Genomic DNA, 18,664 nt, shown 5'->3' with positions numbered 1-18,664 from the left:
ATGTGAATTTTCGTTGGTGTGTGTGAAAGCTTTTCAGTGAATGTCATCATTTTTATGGTGTGAGTATGTGTGAGAGTTTTTGTGTGAATGTGAGATTTGTTTTTGTGTGACTGTGTGTTTGGGCGTGTGGGTTACTTTCTGCCTATGGGAGGTTATTTGGTGACTAAGAGTTTTTGGTGTGGTGAGGGTTTTTCCATTGTTCTTTCGTATTTGCTGACAAAGGTGGATTCGAGGCAACTGAAATCTTTGGTGGGTTCTTTTTGTTTTAATTTTTACTCCCAAAACATTAAAAATAACATTTATTTTCAAATAATACTATTAAAGGGTAACGAAATGCATAAACGTCATGTGACACATACTGTGGGCGGGGTTTTTAATTTACGTCACTTTCCAGAATCCCCCTTCAAGTCGTCGAAGAAGCTTCGTGAGACCCTGAGCAGCGACGTACTGTAATTCCAGTCTGGCCGACGCCTCTGTCTGAAACCCTTTATATTTTTATACAACAAGCCGACTTCCAACATCGTCGATACAATACAGGTGAGTCTGTGGTTTTACGGAGGTGATGAGAAGCGCTCCCTCACATCCAGCCTGGCTTCTCTTGGCTAACGGTAAATGCTAGCTACTGTGTGCGTCATTATTTAGGGACAAAGAAAGGCATGCGATTTTTTTTAGCTAAACGTACACGCAGTTGCCCCTACTAAATAACAACATAATTGCGAAGTGTTTCGTCGAACGAATGTGCAAAAATCGTCCGTCGGTAATTGTTCGGTAATTTGCAGCAAAAAGATGAAACTTGTTATCATATGACCCGGACAGCGTTTCTTCCGCATCAACCCACGACTTTATAAACCTAATTGTATATTGTCATTCGGTTGTCGTAAAGCGATTGTTGACATGTATGCTTAATAAACCCCATTGTATATTGTCATTTGGTCAGCGTAACGCGATTGTTGCCATGTATGCAGTATTTCATCTTAATCGAAAGACTTCCTATTTGGCTTTCGCATCTTGTCTCATAAGAATGCTGGCCCCTCTTGTTTGCAAAGTCCTTGACATAAAGTGTATGTCGGTTAAAGTGTGAAATAAGCGTGACTGACCCTGTGAGGAGACGGTCTGAACAGGGTTGGGTTGTTTTTGAGAATTACAGTCACAACTTCCGTGCCCATTTCCAGCCCCTCACCCCCATCCGTTTTCCCAGGAAAGCTCTCAGAAGGCCTCCGTTTTGTAACAACCCACATTATGTTTGGGTTTACCGACGTTAATCCTCTTTTACCCTTTTTCTTATAGTGGAACAGTAATGCCAGTTTTAATGTTGTTTCAACCCCCCCACCCTCCCAACCCAATCTGTTTTACTTCTGTAGCGGCCAAAAAGATTGTCTCCGAGATGAAGCAGGTTGAGAAGCCATGTTTGCTTTTATTGCCGTTTCTACCAGAGACCGTTTCAGATTCTATGACGTTTTCGGAGTGCCATAGAGACTCAATTTAAAAACAAATATCGTGCAACGATGAGTTAAAAATGTTGTGGGCATTTTAGTTTCAAAAGGACTACCGTGCTGTGTATGGCCTTATACACAGCACGGTATGGACTGCAGGTTCCCGACTTCTGCATTAACACTTGCACAAACTCTGCCAGCAATGGTTAAAGGAACACAAAGCCTCTCTAAGAAAACAAATGACAACTTTGCAAGTTGGCTATCTGCTGTTAAAGTAACGGCGGCAACCTTCGTAGTGCATTCTGATCTCTGAGAATAATGGGATGGGAGAATAATGTATGCAGCTATGTGTAAAAAATGTTAAAAGTCCTCTCAGAATATTTTAATAAGTTTTTGTCTGTGATTATTAATAATTTCCTGGAAAAAACAATAAAATACTCAAGATTGGACTGTTGAAAGTTTGCCAAACTTGACCTCAGGTGTAAAAAAAATAAAAGTTCACTTTTATACCCCTGTGGTCGTTATTGAAATTGATGCAGTGTAATTAATTAATTGCTGGGTATTCATGCACTTAAATAAATAACCCACCTTAAATGGGTCTCCTCGGGGTGACATTATAGCACGAGGATGTTGTGTAACTTGCGAAGGAATTCAACAAAGTAAAAACACACGCACACACAGTATTTTGACCAAGACACACACATGTCTAATCTCGTGCATGGTAGTTGGAGCGTTGCCTCAAAATGCAAATTGAAATTTAATGCCAGGCGGTTTCACATTCCAATCCGATTGTCGCACAGAAGTTGCAAGTCTGTGATGACCAATCACAGGACAGCGTGCCTAAGACCTACCATTACCATTTTTTTTTCCAAATACAGTAAAGGCATCCTTCAACTGAAGCTTGGTATTCTCCGCTATTGGATTGATTATCATCCGTTGCAGCCTGAAACTATTTATGGACATAAAGTACGTTTTGATGAATATCGCATGGCCTCCAAGTTGACCGGCCATCTTCTGAAAGACACAAATATAGATGATACCATATAATGACAACAACAACAAAAAATGCTGTTAATACTGCTAATAACGGTTATAATCAGGATAATGGTGGCTTTATGTTGTTTGTTTCATTTCCATTTTCAAACACAAGGGTTGGTAGTCATCTTGAAGCTTACTAATTATTGTCTGGTCATACAGGGAGTGTTTATTGATGCATTATGTCATCATAAAAGACAAGCAGCCAAAATGCAAAATGCATTTCCTCGATGCATTTCCCGTATGGTGCACTTATCTAATAATGGAGGTGGGTTTCAAGTGGGCAAGCATAACACAGCTCATGGAAAGTAAACAGTGAGTTGTCTTCAAATGGGCCTCTCTCGCGGCCAAGACAGTGCTGTAGTGTGTAAGAGGACAAAAGTCAACGGTTGCAATGAGTGCCTGAAATCGCAGACACTGTTGTGATTGTGGTCGAAATGATGCACTTCATGTAAGGACTCCATGCTTTGGTGATTTATTAGGTTTGCCACTTTTATGGAGAAATGATTTTGTCACATCTCGTGATTGTGATGTTTTGATGGTGAGGAATTGGTAATGCTTCCTTTTTTTGTGTTTTTTTTTTTTGCTACCTTTTGTCAGAAACAGACTGGGGGTGAAGAATCAAAAGTCCAAGCAAAGATCTCATCCAAAAAATCTATTTGCAGAAAGCGGTTCTGCCTTTTTTATTTGTTGTAGTTTGCAAATTAATTTAGGAAATAGTAATGATCCTGTCCAGGTGTCGAGACCGTAAAATATTCCGAACAACCGTATTTCTGTCATTGTTGCACTGAGCTTTACTCCGCCTGAAATAGTTGCCGTCATGCGAGTCTGCATGCATGTCGGCCTTTGCTGATGTCATTGTTGTTTTTCAGTCCACAAGCTAGTTGAGTCCGAATCACCAACAAATCTAATGGCCTTCACAGGTTTTAAAAGTACTTTAATGGAGTTGAAATAAATATTTTCAGATTACCAGTTGGAGTAAAAGACTGATCAGGCTTTTCATGTATTTATTTTTCTTCTCGTCGGGAGTAAACATTGCTGCTTTTACATAAGTTAACATCCGCGTTTAACATGCAAATATTCCTGCTCGTTTTTTGTGGCAGTGATTGTGGAACCCTTTGAGGGGGAAAAAAAAAGATGATGAATTTTGAAAACGTGGACAGAGTGTCATCTATTCCACCATTCTTTCCCTGACACTAAACATCTGTTTTGTTTTTTCGTGCTTGCGACTGAACAGCGTGCCTCTGCCTGCCCTGTTGTACTGGCATGTAATGTCAGACATTTGACTGTTTACTTTCATTTCCTCTTTTCATGTCGGTGCTTTTTAAAATTTTCATTTTTTTATTTTTTGTGTTGCGTGGGTGTCCCGTCCGTATTTTATTCTCCATAGGCTGACATTTTGACAGAATGAGAGTGTTATTTTTTCCTTTCGAGACAACGTGTAACCAAAGCGCAGACACTCAACATTCAAGTGAAGTTCAAGTGTTGAAGCTGGTTTGAGATGACCTAACAGCTCATGCGGTTTCATTCTGACGTGTACGCGCAGCACATCGATGTTCGTACACTGACACTTTGCTCATGCTAAATTGTGTTGTCTGGAATAATTGCCTCAAGATACACAAGCTCCTGTATCTTGGACTAACGTCATATTTATAGCAACAGATCACCAACCTATTTATGTAATGCTGCACTTTGACTTGGGTAATATAACCATAATCCAATACAGTTGAATGATGTTTTTTTCCAATGCAGGTGATTATACAATGCTCATTTAATTGCTTTCTAAGTAAAAGTAAATGTGGAGAGTCATTAACTCATTCACTCCCAAAGACGTTTTTAAACGTCTTTTCAGACTTGGTCCAGAATTGGCTGGTACCGAATGAGTTAAGTGAAGCCGGTAAACATTTAAAACCTGAATAATCACCCACATTTGCTCAAAACATTACACTCATTATCCAATATGGCCTTTCGCAGCCAATCATTAAAAACATGTTTCGACTGGTTGTTGAAATACGTTTCGTATTAAAGAAAACAATGGCATGGAGGAACATCCTGATATTTACTAATCTTACCTGCCATTTAGTTTGCAACTCTACATATTTAGACATAAGACAGTAACTGTTGGCATCTGTTTGATGTTTGTGTTTACTGCTGTACTCTGAGAGATAGCGTTGCAGTGGCACAATATCATTACTTTATTCCTACCCTTATCTTTTCACCATCAAAGAGCCTTGAAACATTCACATTTGGCTTGCTTGCTTGCTCCTTTGTTGTACCATAACGTGTGTCGCCCATCTTGTGTTTTCCCAGGCAGGATGTCTCTGTATCCATCCCTCGAGGACCTAAAGGTCGACAAGGTGATGAAGGTAAGCTGCGCATCCTAAAATTTCTGGGACCCGAGTAGAAATTGACCCAAATGGTTACACAGCATTTTTTTAATCTCAAATGTGATTGAGGCGTGGTTCCAGAAAATGGGTCAATGTCATGCTCGCTGCTCCCAATGCTAATGAGAATCTTCTGGCGGAGACGTGAGGTTGAACCCAATAAAACACACTCGAGCCTTTTTAATAATGTATTGTGTTTTTATTTTTTAAGACCTCCTCACATTGTTCCTCCTGTCTGACACATCTTTGCTCTCGCTCTCCATATCTCTGCACATTGACGTTAACTGACTCATAATTGCAGAGTCTGTCGTCTCACTTTCTGATGACAATCATGTGATGATTTGGGCTTTTGAACGTAATGCAACATCTGTGAACTCTTAAGCTACATAGTGTCGACGGGAGGAGACCTGTCGCAACACTGAAGCCAAACACCCAGTGAAAACCAGTTTTATTTGTGTATAATGTGTTTGTTGCTTGTGAATTACAGTATTGGACCGAATATAAGACGATGTTTTTTGCATTGAAATAAGACTGAAAAAAGTGGGGGTCGTCTTATATTCGGGGTCTAAACATTATACCCATTCAGGACGCTAGATGGCCCCAGATATAATTGAAGCTAATGCTGAACGTGACTTTCCAGGCCAAAGTGAACCCCTTCCCACGAAAAATAAAAATAGTAAAGTGGGTCAAAGATCGGTCAGTTTATAACCGGCAGCTGAGAAGTTATGATGTAGTTTACATTTCAAAAACCAGAAGCCATTCAGTTACGAATGTGATTGAACTTTAGTTGACATATTTAAATCTTCAGATATTAAGATTTGAATGAGGCAAAAATAATGCTTTTGCTCTCAAATATATTGTTAGTAGAGCTGTCAAACGATTACAATATTTAATCTAATTAAAAATGCAATTGTCATTAACTCAAATGAACTAAAAAATTAATCGTGATTACTCACACATTTTTTATCGTTTCTGAATTTCCTTACTGTCCCCGACAGCGTGTCGCGGTGTAACAGCTGGCTCATTCATCTTCCAGACTGTGTTTGTGCCATCCACAAACTGTTGTCATTGAACACCTAGAATATCAAATGAAAGCTTAGCAGTATTCCATAACCTGACTGCTCTCTCTGATTACCATTCAGGCCCAGGCACAGTTCGCCCACACCACCACCAACACTGCTGCCATGCCAGCCATCACCGAGGGAGGTGACCAGCAACAGCCTGCCACTGCTGGGATGCCTTCATCCTGTAAGTTTGATCTTTTCTTTCAACTTGAGGATACAGCGCAACCTCCAAATTGAACTCATGCGATTAGAGTCAATCACAAAATTCCCTGGACAAAAACTCTGAGCTTGAAATATTAGCTGCTGGGCTACAATCTTTTATTTCATTTTTGTTAATCATGTTTTCCCTTTTATTATTGTTTTTTATTGAGTACATAAAAAAATGAAATCATTATTGACGGTTCATACAAAGTTCAGCAGTTCTCTGAATGTGTTCAGTGATGATATACGATCATGAAGTAAGTTCTATGATTTGCGCTTTCATTTGTTCCACTCATTCCCTTGAGTCCTGTGGGCATTGGGTCTTTTGTTTTTCACCGCCGCTAGCTGGCGTCCCCATGGAGATGGGCCCGGACTGTTTTGCCTTGCTGGAATGGCGCACGATTGAATAAAGAAAAGGAAGGATTCAAAAGAAGGGATAGATGAAGGGGCTTGCTGAGGGTGTAGGAGGGAGTTGGAGGTTGTTCAGGCGGGACTGGTTTTCCCCATGTGGAAGAGGAATCCAAACAGGAAGCGAAAGCGACACATTCAGACTGATATCAATCATGGTCAGACATGCGAATATCAAAGAGTACAGTCGATGTATTCTCATCAACTAGCATGACTTGTGTATCCGAACAAGGATATATTCAAAATTATAGAAGAGAATGACAGGAAAGTAGCAACTCCGCTTTTATACAAGAGCACAACAACCTGGATGATGACCAGTGGTGCGCAGGTGCGCATGCGTTGTGACTATTCATATCCATGCCAGATTTGAATGCGTCAGTGCGCATTGGCTCAGCCGCCAACGGGACTGTGGTCAAGCCAGCACCCAGTCGAAAAACGGGAAGTTGAGCCACCCTCAATGTTTGCTACGAGGGCCAACTTCAAAATGAGCGTAACAAGGCATTGATTTATGTGGTATTACTTGTTAGGTGCTCCTTTTGAAGTTAGTCTATAATGCGCTATATTGAAAACGGTTGTGGTAGCTGGCCTAATTGACAACTGCAGACGAGCATATGCAACACAAGAGACGTATATGGTACGTGCTGTCACAATTGCAAATTAAAAAAAATTGTCACATTAATTAAATTTACATATCTACACATATTAACATTAAATCATGATTTAATCCACTTTCACCAAAATTATGTCTACAGTCGACATGTTTTTACAGTGTCCTCACAGGAACTTGAATTCTGAGTCTAACAAACCACTTTTAGCTGCTCTTTGGACCCACAAAACAATCCCAGGGCAAGTTCCGCGCTTCCTTTGATAGAGCAGGAAATAACACTGTTGCTAACGTTAGTACCACAATTGGCTTTGGCGCTGAACATAGTTGCTAGAGTGGTGGCAAAAAATCCATTAAATATGGCGACAATATCCCTAAGTTGGCAACACCAAAGCCAAGTCGCTGCTTGCGTTTGCTGACACGCATGCACATAAAAAATAAAAACAGCACATAATTGACGTTTGCTTTTGACTGCATAAATGCTGCGGGGCTGGTCAGAAACTGTCAATGGTCCGGATGGGGCCCGCAGGCCCTACTTTGCTTAGGTATGCCGTGAATCAAAAAAAATGAGCACCATTAACTTCTGGTGCTCACTTGAGAACCACACCAACATTTTTATATGCACACCTGATTATGACATTGCAAGAGCAAGCACATATGGCGAGCTTTATTTTAGGCCAGTGGAGGAGTTCAGGCTGAATCATTGTGATTTTTTTTTTTTTTTAGTAGTTCCATTCTTCGATTTGGCCAGTATCTTTCCTGTTACTGTGCTTCAAGTGACACAAACACAATTGACCTGCATCTAACTTGTCCCTCCTTATAAGTGCTGCAATGAACCTGGTCCACCCACTGACCGAATGAAATAACATGCCATGAACGATTTACTTCAAGCAAACCCTGACTGTGAAGGTCCATAGTGATGTGTGACACAGTTGAGAATGGCTGCAAAGTGGGACAAAAGTTCTCGAACATTGTAGTCCATAAAGTAATTTTGTGGCAGTTTTCACGGAAATCTATTAGGAATTTGAAATGAATTTGCAATGCTTTTTGATTAAGGCCGGTGTCGTTGAAGGATAAAATCTAGCAATTAGGAATCGAGGTGCTAATGTGCCCCAATCAGGAAAATCAAAGCTTTCACATTGATGTCTGACAAAACGACCTTTGTGATTTTTAGTGAGACACAGTTGCAATGGTGTTCTTTTCAAACATTTAACCATACTGCATATATTTGTTCGCCCCTTTACAGGCTTATACCCAAACCTGGAGGAGCTGGGAGAGTACATGGGCCTGATCCTCAACAGCGATGAAGTGCAGAGGAACTTGGCCTTGTTGCCCGCAGCCAACAATGTAAGCGCGAGGCATGTTTTGTCGCTCTCCAAACTCCAATTAAGTCCATTCTTTACTCAACAAGGAGTTTGCCCTTATGGCAGGTTGTTTTCATGTCAACATTCTTCATGCAGCCTGAAACAAAACGGGTCAAATGTTTGTGTATTTGACATTTTGAAAAGCACTGCGTGGAAGTTGCAACATGAGCGCTAAACACAGTTGTCCATGAAACTGGCAGACAAGCTCGTGGGTGTTAAGTATTCCTCTGGGGCATGTGTGAGTACATGACAGTTAAAACAACAAAGTAGTATTTATAGAACGACTCACTCAAAGAGAACATTCACTGCATTTACGATGTCCGGCTGAGTGACGTTACTTGCACAATATGTTACATTTCAAACCGATATATGATGCTAAGTTCTTTTCTTTCTGGAGGTCAAACAATGCGCATGCGTCAAGTGTTTCCCAGCAAAGTACTAGGCTGACATTATTGACTTGGGTAGTTGAATAGGTTTTGGAATTGATGAATAATTGTGGCTTCAGCGTCATTCAAATTATGAATTTTCTTTTATAATCTCCCAACCCTGTATGCAGAAGTTTAGTTTTTTATAAAAAACTAAACGAGAAAAAAAAAAACAACCCTGTATGCGGAAGTTTAGTGTTTCCCAAAAAAAACAAAACAAGCAACAACAACAAAAAAACAACAACTCTAAGCCCTCTTCACCTGCCACCTACTTGATTTCAATCTCTTTTTCCTCCCCAAACCCCTCCAGCAGGTGGCGGTGCCCTCCTACTCAGGTGTCGGGGGGATGGTGTGTCCAGTGACGGGGACGGATGTCGGCATCAGGAGAGCTGAGGTTCGCCAGGGGCTGCGGGAAATTATTCTCTGCAAGGACCAGGACAGTAAGGTCGGACTCCGCCTCAGGGCAATTGACAACGTGAGTCAGCATTGATCAATGTTTTGATGGCCATTGGAAATCATGTTGCTTTTGATTACACATATTTGTGTTATTTCTACTTTGTGGCCAGGGTTGTTTATTTCCTCAACTGCATCGATTGACCAGTCTTTGTTAGAGAAAGGAAGGAGTCCTTAATTTGTATGAGGCCACAATTTCAGGAACATTTATTTGCATTCCAAATAGTAGTTCACGCAAGATGCTTGTTCTTCTGTCCCTTGCGGTCTCAGCCATCTCAGCATCCATTCTCTCGTTGCCTTGGGCTTATTTGTATTTGTACTGCTGTCTCTGCATTTTAGGGAGTGTTTATCCAGCTGGTGCAGGCCAACTCCCCGGCCGCTTTGGCTGGGCTGCGCTTTGGGGACCAGGTTCTTCAGATTAATGGCCAGAACTGTGCGGGGTGGAGTGTTGATAAGGCCCACAAGGTTCTGAAAGCTGCAGCAGAGACCCGCATTGAGCTTATTGTCCGTGACAGGTGAGATCATCTCTTTGGCTACATTCACGCTGTAGTAGAGCAATGCCCAATGTGGATTTTTTTTTTGTTAAGTCTGTTCTTTTTATGTACTTGTTGACATTACAAAAACAGATATGACTTCGAATTTGAACACAACACTTTTGTAATATGAGTAACTGTGCACCAAAAAAATGACATCATGTGGTGCAGTGCTGAGAATTAAAAAAAAAAAATTCTTGCAAGTTTTCGGGAACCGTTAAAGTCCGAGTCTTATTTTTCTTTTTCTTTACAGCAGCTCCTCTATTTTGTTCTTCTATTTCTTCCTTTCATAACTTTGCTGCTGTAAATTGGGAATTTCTCCCCTGTGAGACTGATAGTGGGTTTCATATCTTATCTTAAATGTACTTTGGCTCCCTCTGCTGGCTTGTTAAAAACTCACGTCTGTCTCACTAGGCCATTTCAACGCACTGTCACCATGCACAAAGACAGCTCGGGCCACGTGGGCTTCATCTACAAATCTGGTAAAATCACATCGTTGGTCAAGGATGGCTCTGCAGCCCGCAATGGCCTGCTGACTGACCATTACATCTGTGAGATCAATGGACAGAATGTGATTGGACTCAAGGTGGGTCGCACAATTCCATTCACCAGGCCCTCCATTTTATTTGTCTGAAAGCGTTCACCACTAATAACATGGAACATACCCTGTAATGCTTTACATTCAGCAACTTTACCATATGGTTTGGATAATGTGGTATACGTGCCTGTGTACTCTTTTTTTTAAAATCCCTTGGAAGGTGTAAAACTATCAACTGTGCGCAGTGTTAATGACTCACTGTATTCCCACTTCTGAGATGCTGGATGGTGGACCAAAATTTCATTTAACACAGCCACACCGAACTCTTCCCATGCTCGAGTTTTTGCCTCGGTGAATGCCACTGCTGCGTTTTACTCGGCCAGCCGTTACCCATCAGTTGCCTTCACACTCCCATAGGCCAAAAAAGGTCTAATCGGACTCCTTCAGCTTGACAACATTCTTTAATTGTCCACCAAGGTGTTCAGGGGTTGCTGCCATGACAGGCCACACAAACACTGGTCGTATGACCCAATGTTTGCCCACATGTCATCTGATTGATTGTTAATTAGTTACTAGTTCACCCGAAGTCAGCCCGGATAGCCCTCAGTTCACCAGTGACCCAGAACAGAACAAGTGCTAAAAATCGGGACAAAGGGCGGATGCGTATTTTTAATTGTGGGACCTACCGTATGTGTTGTATTTCCAGGATTCCCAGATTAAGGATATTTTGAACACATCCCCAACCGCCATGACCATCACCATCATGCCCAAGTTCATCTACGAACACATGATTAAGAGGTAAGAAGGCAATTCAGAATGCTGCTGCATGATTACTCTCAAGGCCCAAAAAGCTCAAATCTCTGATCCATCGCTTGAGTGTTTTTTGTTGTTGTTTTTTTTTCATGTAGTCATGCATATTTTATGCTGCAGGCATACATTTTTAACTTTGATTGTTCTCGCCATTTTTCAAATGAGTTTCTGAGAAACCCCATTTTTAATCATGCCAAAAAGATGCTGTGTAATCAAAAAATTAAATGCAAAGCACACTCAAGGCAACGATGTCCGAAAGTTCCATTAGAAGGTTTTCACACCTTCCCAACTCATGAGCCGTGTTGTTCTTTTTGTCCACCAGGATGTCCACCAGCCTGCTGAAGTCGGCCATGGATCACTCCATCCCAGAGGTGTGACGGTCAGGAACGGGTCACCAAGATCTCTCTCTCTTCTCCTTCGTCTGTCACTTTCTGCCTCCTGTATCATCAACGCCTTCATTTATCAACATAAACTATCAACAATGCCTTTGTTATATCATTCAGTAATTTTATGTTTACAAATCTCCTCCTCCGCTGAAACACGTAGTTCCATTTTTTGTAATTTTTTAAATGTTGTCCATGTAGTCCAAATGGCGACGCGTTTTATTTTTGTAGTTCCGAGAGGTTTTTTTTAAAATTTCAAACCATGCAAATTTGCAAGTCCAGAGCTTCCTCCGCGCGATGGAGACGATCGTTCATTTCATTCACCATGTCGTCCAAGATGCTGTAACGGTCAGCCACCTGAGCCCCACCGACTGTGCGCACTCGGGATCTGTGCTCACTTAGAATTGTCCAAAGCTTAGGCGTTCTTCTTTGGTCAGTAGAGCTCGCGGATTTTAGCGTGTTAATTTTAAGGGTTTGTCATTTTATCTGTGTGTGTGTGGGGAGGGGGGATAGTGTTGCCACTGACTGTGATTGCATGGACAATAAATGAATACAAACCAGATTTTGGGAATGAGATTCAATCTCCTAACAACGAAAAAAGATCACATTGTGAGCAAGCAATAAACAGGTTTATGCTGCATTCTACAGCAGCTTGGAAATTTGAACTATCCCACTTGAAAACCCGGTGTAAAGTCAACAACAACAAAAAGTCTTCTTCGTAAAACCCATTGTAGTTCTGCTGGAAAGCTACCGCTTTGTAGATCTGACAATAACAAACTTTTTTTTTTAATTTACCAAATTACTTCAGAGAGAATAATAGGAATATGCATTTAGACGAGTTCCCATTGATATCTACAATTACTAATAATACAGATACCTACAAATTAATCTCCGAATGCTTTAGCAATGTTCCCAATTGTGTAAAACCGAGTCTTCAACATGGTGCGTTTCGATTTCGGTGGCATTTTGTGCCGCTCGTGTATTATTCTAATGACACCATGGGCCCCAGCTCCAATTCGACTCTTCTCAGTTGTCCGTGGAATCACAGCCAATGGGATGAGAGCTTATTTTTATGCTGCTTGGATGAGCAAAGAAGTCAAATGATAATGGCTGCAGCCTCCCCCGTATTAGCGTTAGCTGTGCCAGCAAAATTGTTGACGTTCCATGTCCAAATCCGCACGTTGTAGGCTGGATCATAGCGCATTGTGGGGTTGGCCATCACAATAGTTTCATTTGCTCCTTATGATCATTTCAAGGGGTGGGGTCGGGTATGTGCTGGGTGGACCCACTAAGTGCACTTTCCACCAACTTTTTTTTTTTTAAATATTATCTTTCCTGTTTCAATTTCAAAAGCTGTTTTGTTGTCGTGGTTGAAATTATTGTGCGTGTCGTGCCTCTTGTCAACAAAACGAACCTGTAAAATGTTCCCTACAAGAAGCTGCTCATATTAGATGCTGAAAATTTACCTTTTTAATTAGAAGGGTACAGCTACCCTCTTGCCTCCCTTCCCTTCCCCTGCTGTACTTTTTCCAAAAGATGAGCACAACAAAACCGGGGCAGCGTTTTTTTTTCTTTTTTCATTTCCTTTCTTTTTTTACTTCAAGTTGCTCCTTTTTGGGCGCATGTATTCTTTCTGATTTTCTGGGTATGCAATATGATAGAAATCCTCCACATTCTGTTAAAAGAAAAGTTTATATGAATGTAACCAAGATAATGCTATTGTGTAACAAATAAACAGTCTTTCTGTTCACATTCTCTCAGTAGCTGTTGTTAGTGTTAAGAGTACCATAATGGAGCCCTGGCCTGCTGAGAATATCTTCAACTCCACTTTTATCCCCAACAGTCTTGAACGGACAACCTGTACCATTTGTCATCTTTGTATCCTTTTTTTTCTTGTTTGAAGTTCACCTCTCTTACAGTTGATGATTTTGTGACATTTCTGTCAGTACAATGCTGAATCTTGATGGCGCAAATCCTCCCGTACTTACTTATGCTGCAGAATACCAAGGAAACGTAGTGGTAAGATAGGGGAAATATAATGACAAAAGACAAGGTTTAAGTTAAAATATTATCCGAATAAAGTTGTATATTTTCTCGGAAACAATCTGACATTTTTGGGCAAACAGTTTTGAGCTAAAAAGTTCTATTTTCAACATGTCGTTGATCAGGTATGATCATGTCGTTGTAATTTTCGGGGATAAATTCGTATATTTTTGAGGAAAAAAGTAGCAGCTTTTCCAAATGTATTTTCAAGAAAAGTTGTCTATTACAGGTGCTGTACAGTTGTATTTCTTTTCGAGGTAATTTAACAAAAATAATCATGGTTCTACAAAAGATGCATACATTTGAGATGCAAAGTCTGTCGCATATTTTCAAGGTCGGTTATATAAGACGAATCAAATATTTCTGAGTGAGTGAAGGAATGACATCAGAGGAGAGGTTTGTGCCAGGCAACAATGTATTCACGGAGGATCTAGTCAAGTAAATGAAGAAAAGAATAAGCAGCTTTACCGTCATGAACACATGCATGTTCATGAAATTTATCCTCTGCATTTCAACCCACCGCAGAAGGGAACAACACACACGAGAGCAAGGGGACAACTTGGTGCCCGGAGAACGATTTAAGGTAATGATATCTTGCTCAAGGACAACGCAGGGAATATCACTGTTGGATGGTACATCGTCAAATCCTCTCCAACTAGTCCACATTTGCTGATTTATTTATTATTTTTTTGGCTTCTTCCGGTTGATGATTTGCACCAGCATCCGTATCCCCACCCCATCCACAGAATGAAAAGGATCACGCTCACACAGGGAGACAACAATTTCCTCCATGCTGTTTTAATATCTTGGAGCTTTTGGTCTTCATCGTGAGTGTTGCCAACCCATTTTGTTTGTTTGACTGTACGCACTATTGCAATTCAAATATTCTAACGTTATATATGTTTCCAATATATACAGCATTGGTGTCCCGATGCAAGGCCATTGGATGTCCTCTGTGGTATGATGTGAAAAGTACGACAGTACATTCATACGGGTACACACATAAATAAGCACAGCGTCGGATTAAAAAAAACAAAAAAACCTAAAATGACAGTACACATTTATATCAATAATAGCACCCTGCTTTAATCTGTCTTCCCAAGAGATGATATTCATATCATAGGTGGTATATGTTATACCGTGGCGAATGGCACTTGAGCAAGGCCAGATGCATTGTGGGACAAAAAAGAGCAAACGGCCACGCTGACGTGTGAGGATAGTGCGACAGGAAATAGCACATGGTGAATATGAAAAAAGTCGATTAAAAAAAATACAATTTTAAACTTTGGGGAAAAAGATCAATTTCAAAGAAGAGCTTGATTTCAAAAAGCATTATATGGCAAAATGAAACTAACTCCCCCATACTTGAACATCACATCTTAAAGCAATTGGATGATTATAGATGTTTTCAATTTTTTAAGTCTGTATGAGGCACATTATCACTTGCAAAGTAGAAGTCAACATACAACAAAATTGATTTGAATAGAAGTTGGATCATCAATATTCAATTGTAATATTTTTTGTTTAACAGACAATACCACTGCATGGACCTCAAAGTTTTAAGTACATAAAAAAAAGGGGGATACCAATTATGTTAGTGTCCGCTGAAGTACAGTATACCGTACAAGTAGGAGTGGTATTTCCTTGCCGTACTTCAGAGGGCGCCATAACAGACGTAAGCATCTGCTTCACGGCAGAAGAAAAGACGTGACGAACCGACACAATGACATTCATTCTGATTCTATGGCTATTAAAATCTTTATTTTTTTATTTTTGCAACATCTTTCAACTCCAAAACCCACACCACCGAGTGGTTTTAGTGCATGTATGTATAAATGTTTGTGTGTGTGTGTGTGTGTGTGTGTGTATACATATACGTATATATATATGAGGGGCGGACGTTAATAAAATAAGACTCTCAGCATTGTTGCTCTATTATTAAAAGCAAGTGTGCTGCAATCTACACAAAGGCTTTAATTGTGACTTTCTTTCCATAACTATTGCAGTTCGGCTTCTTTTTACACTTGCCTGCCAATGAAGAGTGTTAAGTGGTATGTTGGGCATTACATCGACATAGAAGTTTAGACGTATTTGTTAAGTGCCATTATGTTGTAATGTATTATTTATTATAATGCTAAAATGCAGCACACAGTTGTTTTATACGCAACACGTAAAGTCTCTTTGTATTATGGTTTTCGTGTGACTGCTGCTTGTTGTGAAATGATTTGAGTCACAACCACCATAAGAGCTCATAACTCATATTTTTACTACATTTTTCAATCAGAGATGCAAGTAAACGCTTCTAGATTAATTATTTGCGCTGATTCTGAATCCACCCTCGTTATCCTCTAGCGCATAGGTGTCAAAGTCAGGTCCTGGGTCAGGGGTGCACAGTACGTCGATCAAAGAATCTGGAGTGCCGGGAGAAGCATTTTAAAATGGTACATGTGAGCTACGATCGTTAACACGCTGCCAAAGTGTGACCCATGTCTCCACATCAAGTCTCTACTAAGGTAGGCAGTGATTTAGTTTGGTTTATTTTCGGGGCCATCGTGGCTGTTGCTCATCCGGGCATGCGTGTGTAAGTGTGTGCGTATGCGGACGTGTGCGGTAACGGGATGATCGCGGGAGGTTGGATGATCGAAAAGTAAATCTTTGGTCAAAAAAGGTTGGGCACCCCTGCTCTAGCACATCAGGTTTTCGTAATAACAATAATGATCATAACATATAATGTATAACTAGAGTAAGATATTCAGCAGTGTTTATGAATGAAGGGTTCAACAAGAGAAGGAGATTTTGGAAATGTCAAATCTATAAATAAAAATGCATTGTACTTTATGTACCGTAATCGGTATCATGCAAGGTTTTATAGCACAAACTTAAAAACAAAACAATTTAAGTACTGTATCTCAAAAACATGATGTGCTAGAAAAAAAGCAAATACATTTTAAAATCAGCATCAAAAACACATTTAGGGACACGTCACGATATTTTTATTTGTTATTTTTAATCTCAACAGTATACACTTTGGAATGGGAAAATTTTGCATTGTCGGCATATTCTTTGTACAGTTGTAGCTGCAGTTGAGCTCGAAAGTTAAGTATCCTGTGATTTTTAATTCTTGGTTTATTTTGATGTCACATGCATCTTAAAGTACATTTGGGAATTGTTTTTAATTGCCGTGAGTAATATGTCTCCTGTAACGGATGATGGGACTTTTACTTCATTTTAAGAATGGATACATTTAATATGAAATGACAGGTTGATGGCATTTAATGACCACTTCCACCCGTCCAGCGCATTTAAGTGTTCATTCATTGATGTCTTGCACAAAGCCCATGGCATTGAGATGCCAGATGTTCATGATTGTCCCCGATGCATATCACAATGTTTCATAGTCACTGCTCCTTTTCCACCGTTGCCGTACACGTTAGCATCCCAAAATGTAAACTGCATAACCAAAACTACAAGGACACATGGCCATTCCATTTACCGTATTTTCCGCACTATAAGGCGCACCTAAAAGCATTCAATTTTCTCAAAAGCCGACAGTGCACCTTATCATCCGATGCACCTTTTATATGGATCAATATTCAGATTTTTTGGACGTAGTATTTTAAATGTTCTTTCACGCGGTTTGTTGCACCTGCAGCGGTTGTGAAAGCTCAATATAAATAAAATGGATTTTATTGTATTTCCTTTATCATAGCTCCATCCAGTGGATGTATAATGCAACCGCAGCCACTATTGTAGCGGTGTGCCCTATATATGAAAACAGTTTTAAAATAGGCCATTTATTGAAGGTGCACCTCATTCTCTGAAGCGCCTTACAGTGCGGAAAATATGTTACAAGTCGTGATGAGCAATGACAACTGGGAAGTTGTTTCTCTCATTGCAGCCAGAACTGCTTGACTCTGAAGACTTTCGTCGATATTTTGTCTGTAGGATTTTTGTTCACCGATTGATTACATAGCTCTTCTATGTCACGCTCCTCCTTTGCGCACTAAGGGGAGAAATGGCCGTTCCCCCATACTGTTCCCACAAAGTTGGAACACATCTAATTGTCCAAACTGATGGTGATTTGGCAGATTACTGAAAAGATGTGCCTCAATGCTTTTATTCATGTAGTCTACGTTTCACTCACTTGCACGTTGATTTGTGAAAGGCTAAAATGATCACACAAACGATGTATGAGAGAAGGTTCTACATTTAAATACACATAACAATCAGTTCCACTGCATATACACATCGCACAGCCGCAGTACAGGTAATTCAAGTAATTGCTTGCAATTCATAAAGTGAATAATAGTGCAAATCAAAAGGGAAAGAAACTCGTGTTGCTTATTCTGTCTCCAAATTACATTTCACTAGGTCCAAGACTGTTCTGTTTGGCTTTTTAGTTTTTCCCCCTATCCCTTTTTACATATTTACATTGTCAAAAATTAAACACATTCACAAGAGCAAAACAAATCACAAGTAAAACCTTCTAACTTGCTTTCCAAAGTTCTGCTTCAGCAACCTTCGGAATGCAAACAGTTTGGTAGTTCAACAACTCGGAATTTGACTTTAACCCTCGTAGTCCACCGTTTGCGATAAATGCAAAATTATGTTTTTGAATCAAAGGCAAAGGCATTCGGAAAAACACGAGAGAGCTGAAACGTATGAGGGGGTTGTAAAATGGCCGAAATTTCATGACACCACCGGCTGATAATTCTCAGGCATTGCAGCAATAATAAAAAAGGTTTTGATTCCGTAATCTTCACAATTTACATATTTTGCACCATAGAGACCCATTATAATTCATATTTTTGAATGCATCATAAACCTAATGTGTAAACATGCATTTCACGCGATTTTTACGTCAATCGCTTTGTTTTCGCTTGCACAGACGTATGCATGCCACATTGTTGGGTTGAGGTCATTCCAATTGTGCAACTTTTAGGTGGCGCCAGAGGATCGCAAATGAGTTTGCCTTTTTGCAGGATG

At 40.2% G+C, this 18,664-nt stretch overlaps 1 protein-coding gene and 1 long non-coding RNA gene across 4 annotated transcripts in view; one reads left to right on the top strand and one right to left on the bottom strand.

Annotated features, from left to right (window-relative positions):
- The window catches only part of LOC127596759 (uncharacterized), a 202,889-nt gene that overhangs the window by 81,226 nt on the left and 102,999 nt on the right, over positions 1–18,664 (bottom strand). The gene's annotated exons all lie outside the window — the stretch shown is intronic.
- Positions 370–13,385, top strand: sdcbp2 (syndecan binding protein (syntenin) 2). 3 transcript variants are annotated; one of them, XM_052059539.1, is made up of 9 exons: positions 370–537; positions 4,779–4,834; positions 5,995–6,100; positions 8,376–8,476; positions 9,229–9,393; positions 9,711–9,886; positions 10,319–10,490; positions 11,149–11,240; positions 11,575–13,385. In XM_052059539.1, the coding sequence occupies exons 2-9, from the start codon at positions 4,784–4,786 to the stop codon at positions 11,627–11,629; spliced, it is 918 nt and encodes a 305-aa protein (XP_051915499.1). In that variant the 5' UTR covers positions 370–537; positions 4,779–4,783; the 3' UTR covers positions 11,630–13,385. The 3 variants fall into 3 exon arrangements, with proteins under 3 accessions (XP_051915499.1, XP_051915500.1, XP_051915501.1); XM_052059540.1 differs by having other exon boundaries at positions 374–537; positions 4,783–4,834; XM_052059541.1 differs by lacking the exon at positions 370–537 and having other exon boundaries at positions 4,776–4,857; positions 6,021–6,100.

Source organism: Hippocampus zosterae, chromosome 2 (genome assembly GCF_025434085.1).
Source record: "Hippocampus zosterae strain Florida chromosome 2, ASM2543408v3, whole genome shotgun sequence".
Lineage (NCBI taxonomy): Eukaryota > Metazoa > Chordata > Actinopteri > Syngnathiformes > Syngnathidae > Hippocampus > Hippocampus zosterae.
The sequence above is the reverse complement of the archived record's forward strand: the minus strand, read 5'-3'. Positions and strand labels throughout refer to the sequence as shown.

Coding starts and splice junctions, on each gene's coding strand:
- sdcbp2 (XM_052059539.1), top strand. CDS start 4,784: ATGTCTCTGTATCCATCCCTCGAGGACCTAAAGGTCGACAAGGTGATG. Junction 9,887..10,318: donor GAGCTTATTGTCCGTGACAG/GTGAGATCATCT, acceptor CTGTCTCACTAG/GCCATTTCAACGCACTGTCA. Junction 11,241..11,574: donor TACGAACACATGATTAAGAG/GTAAGAAGGCAA, acceptor TTTGTCCACCAG/GATGTCCACCAGCCTGCTGA.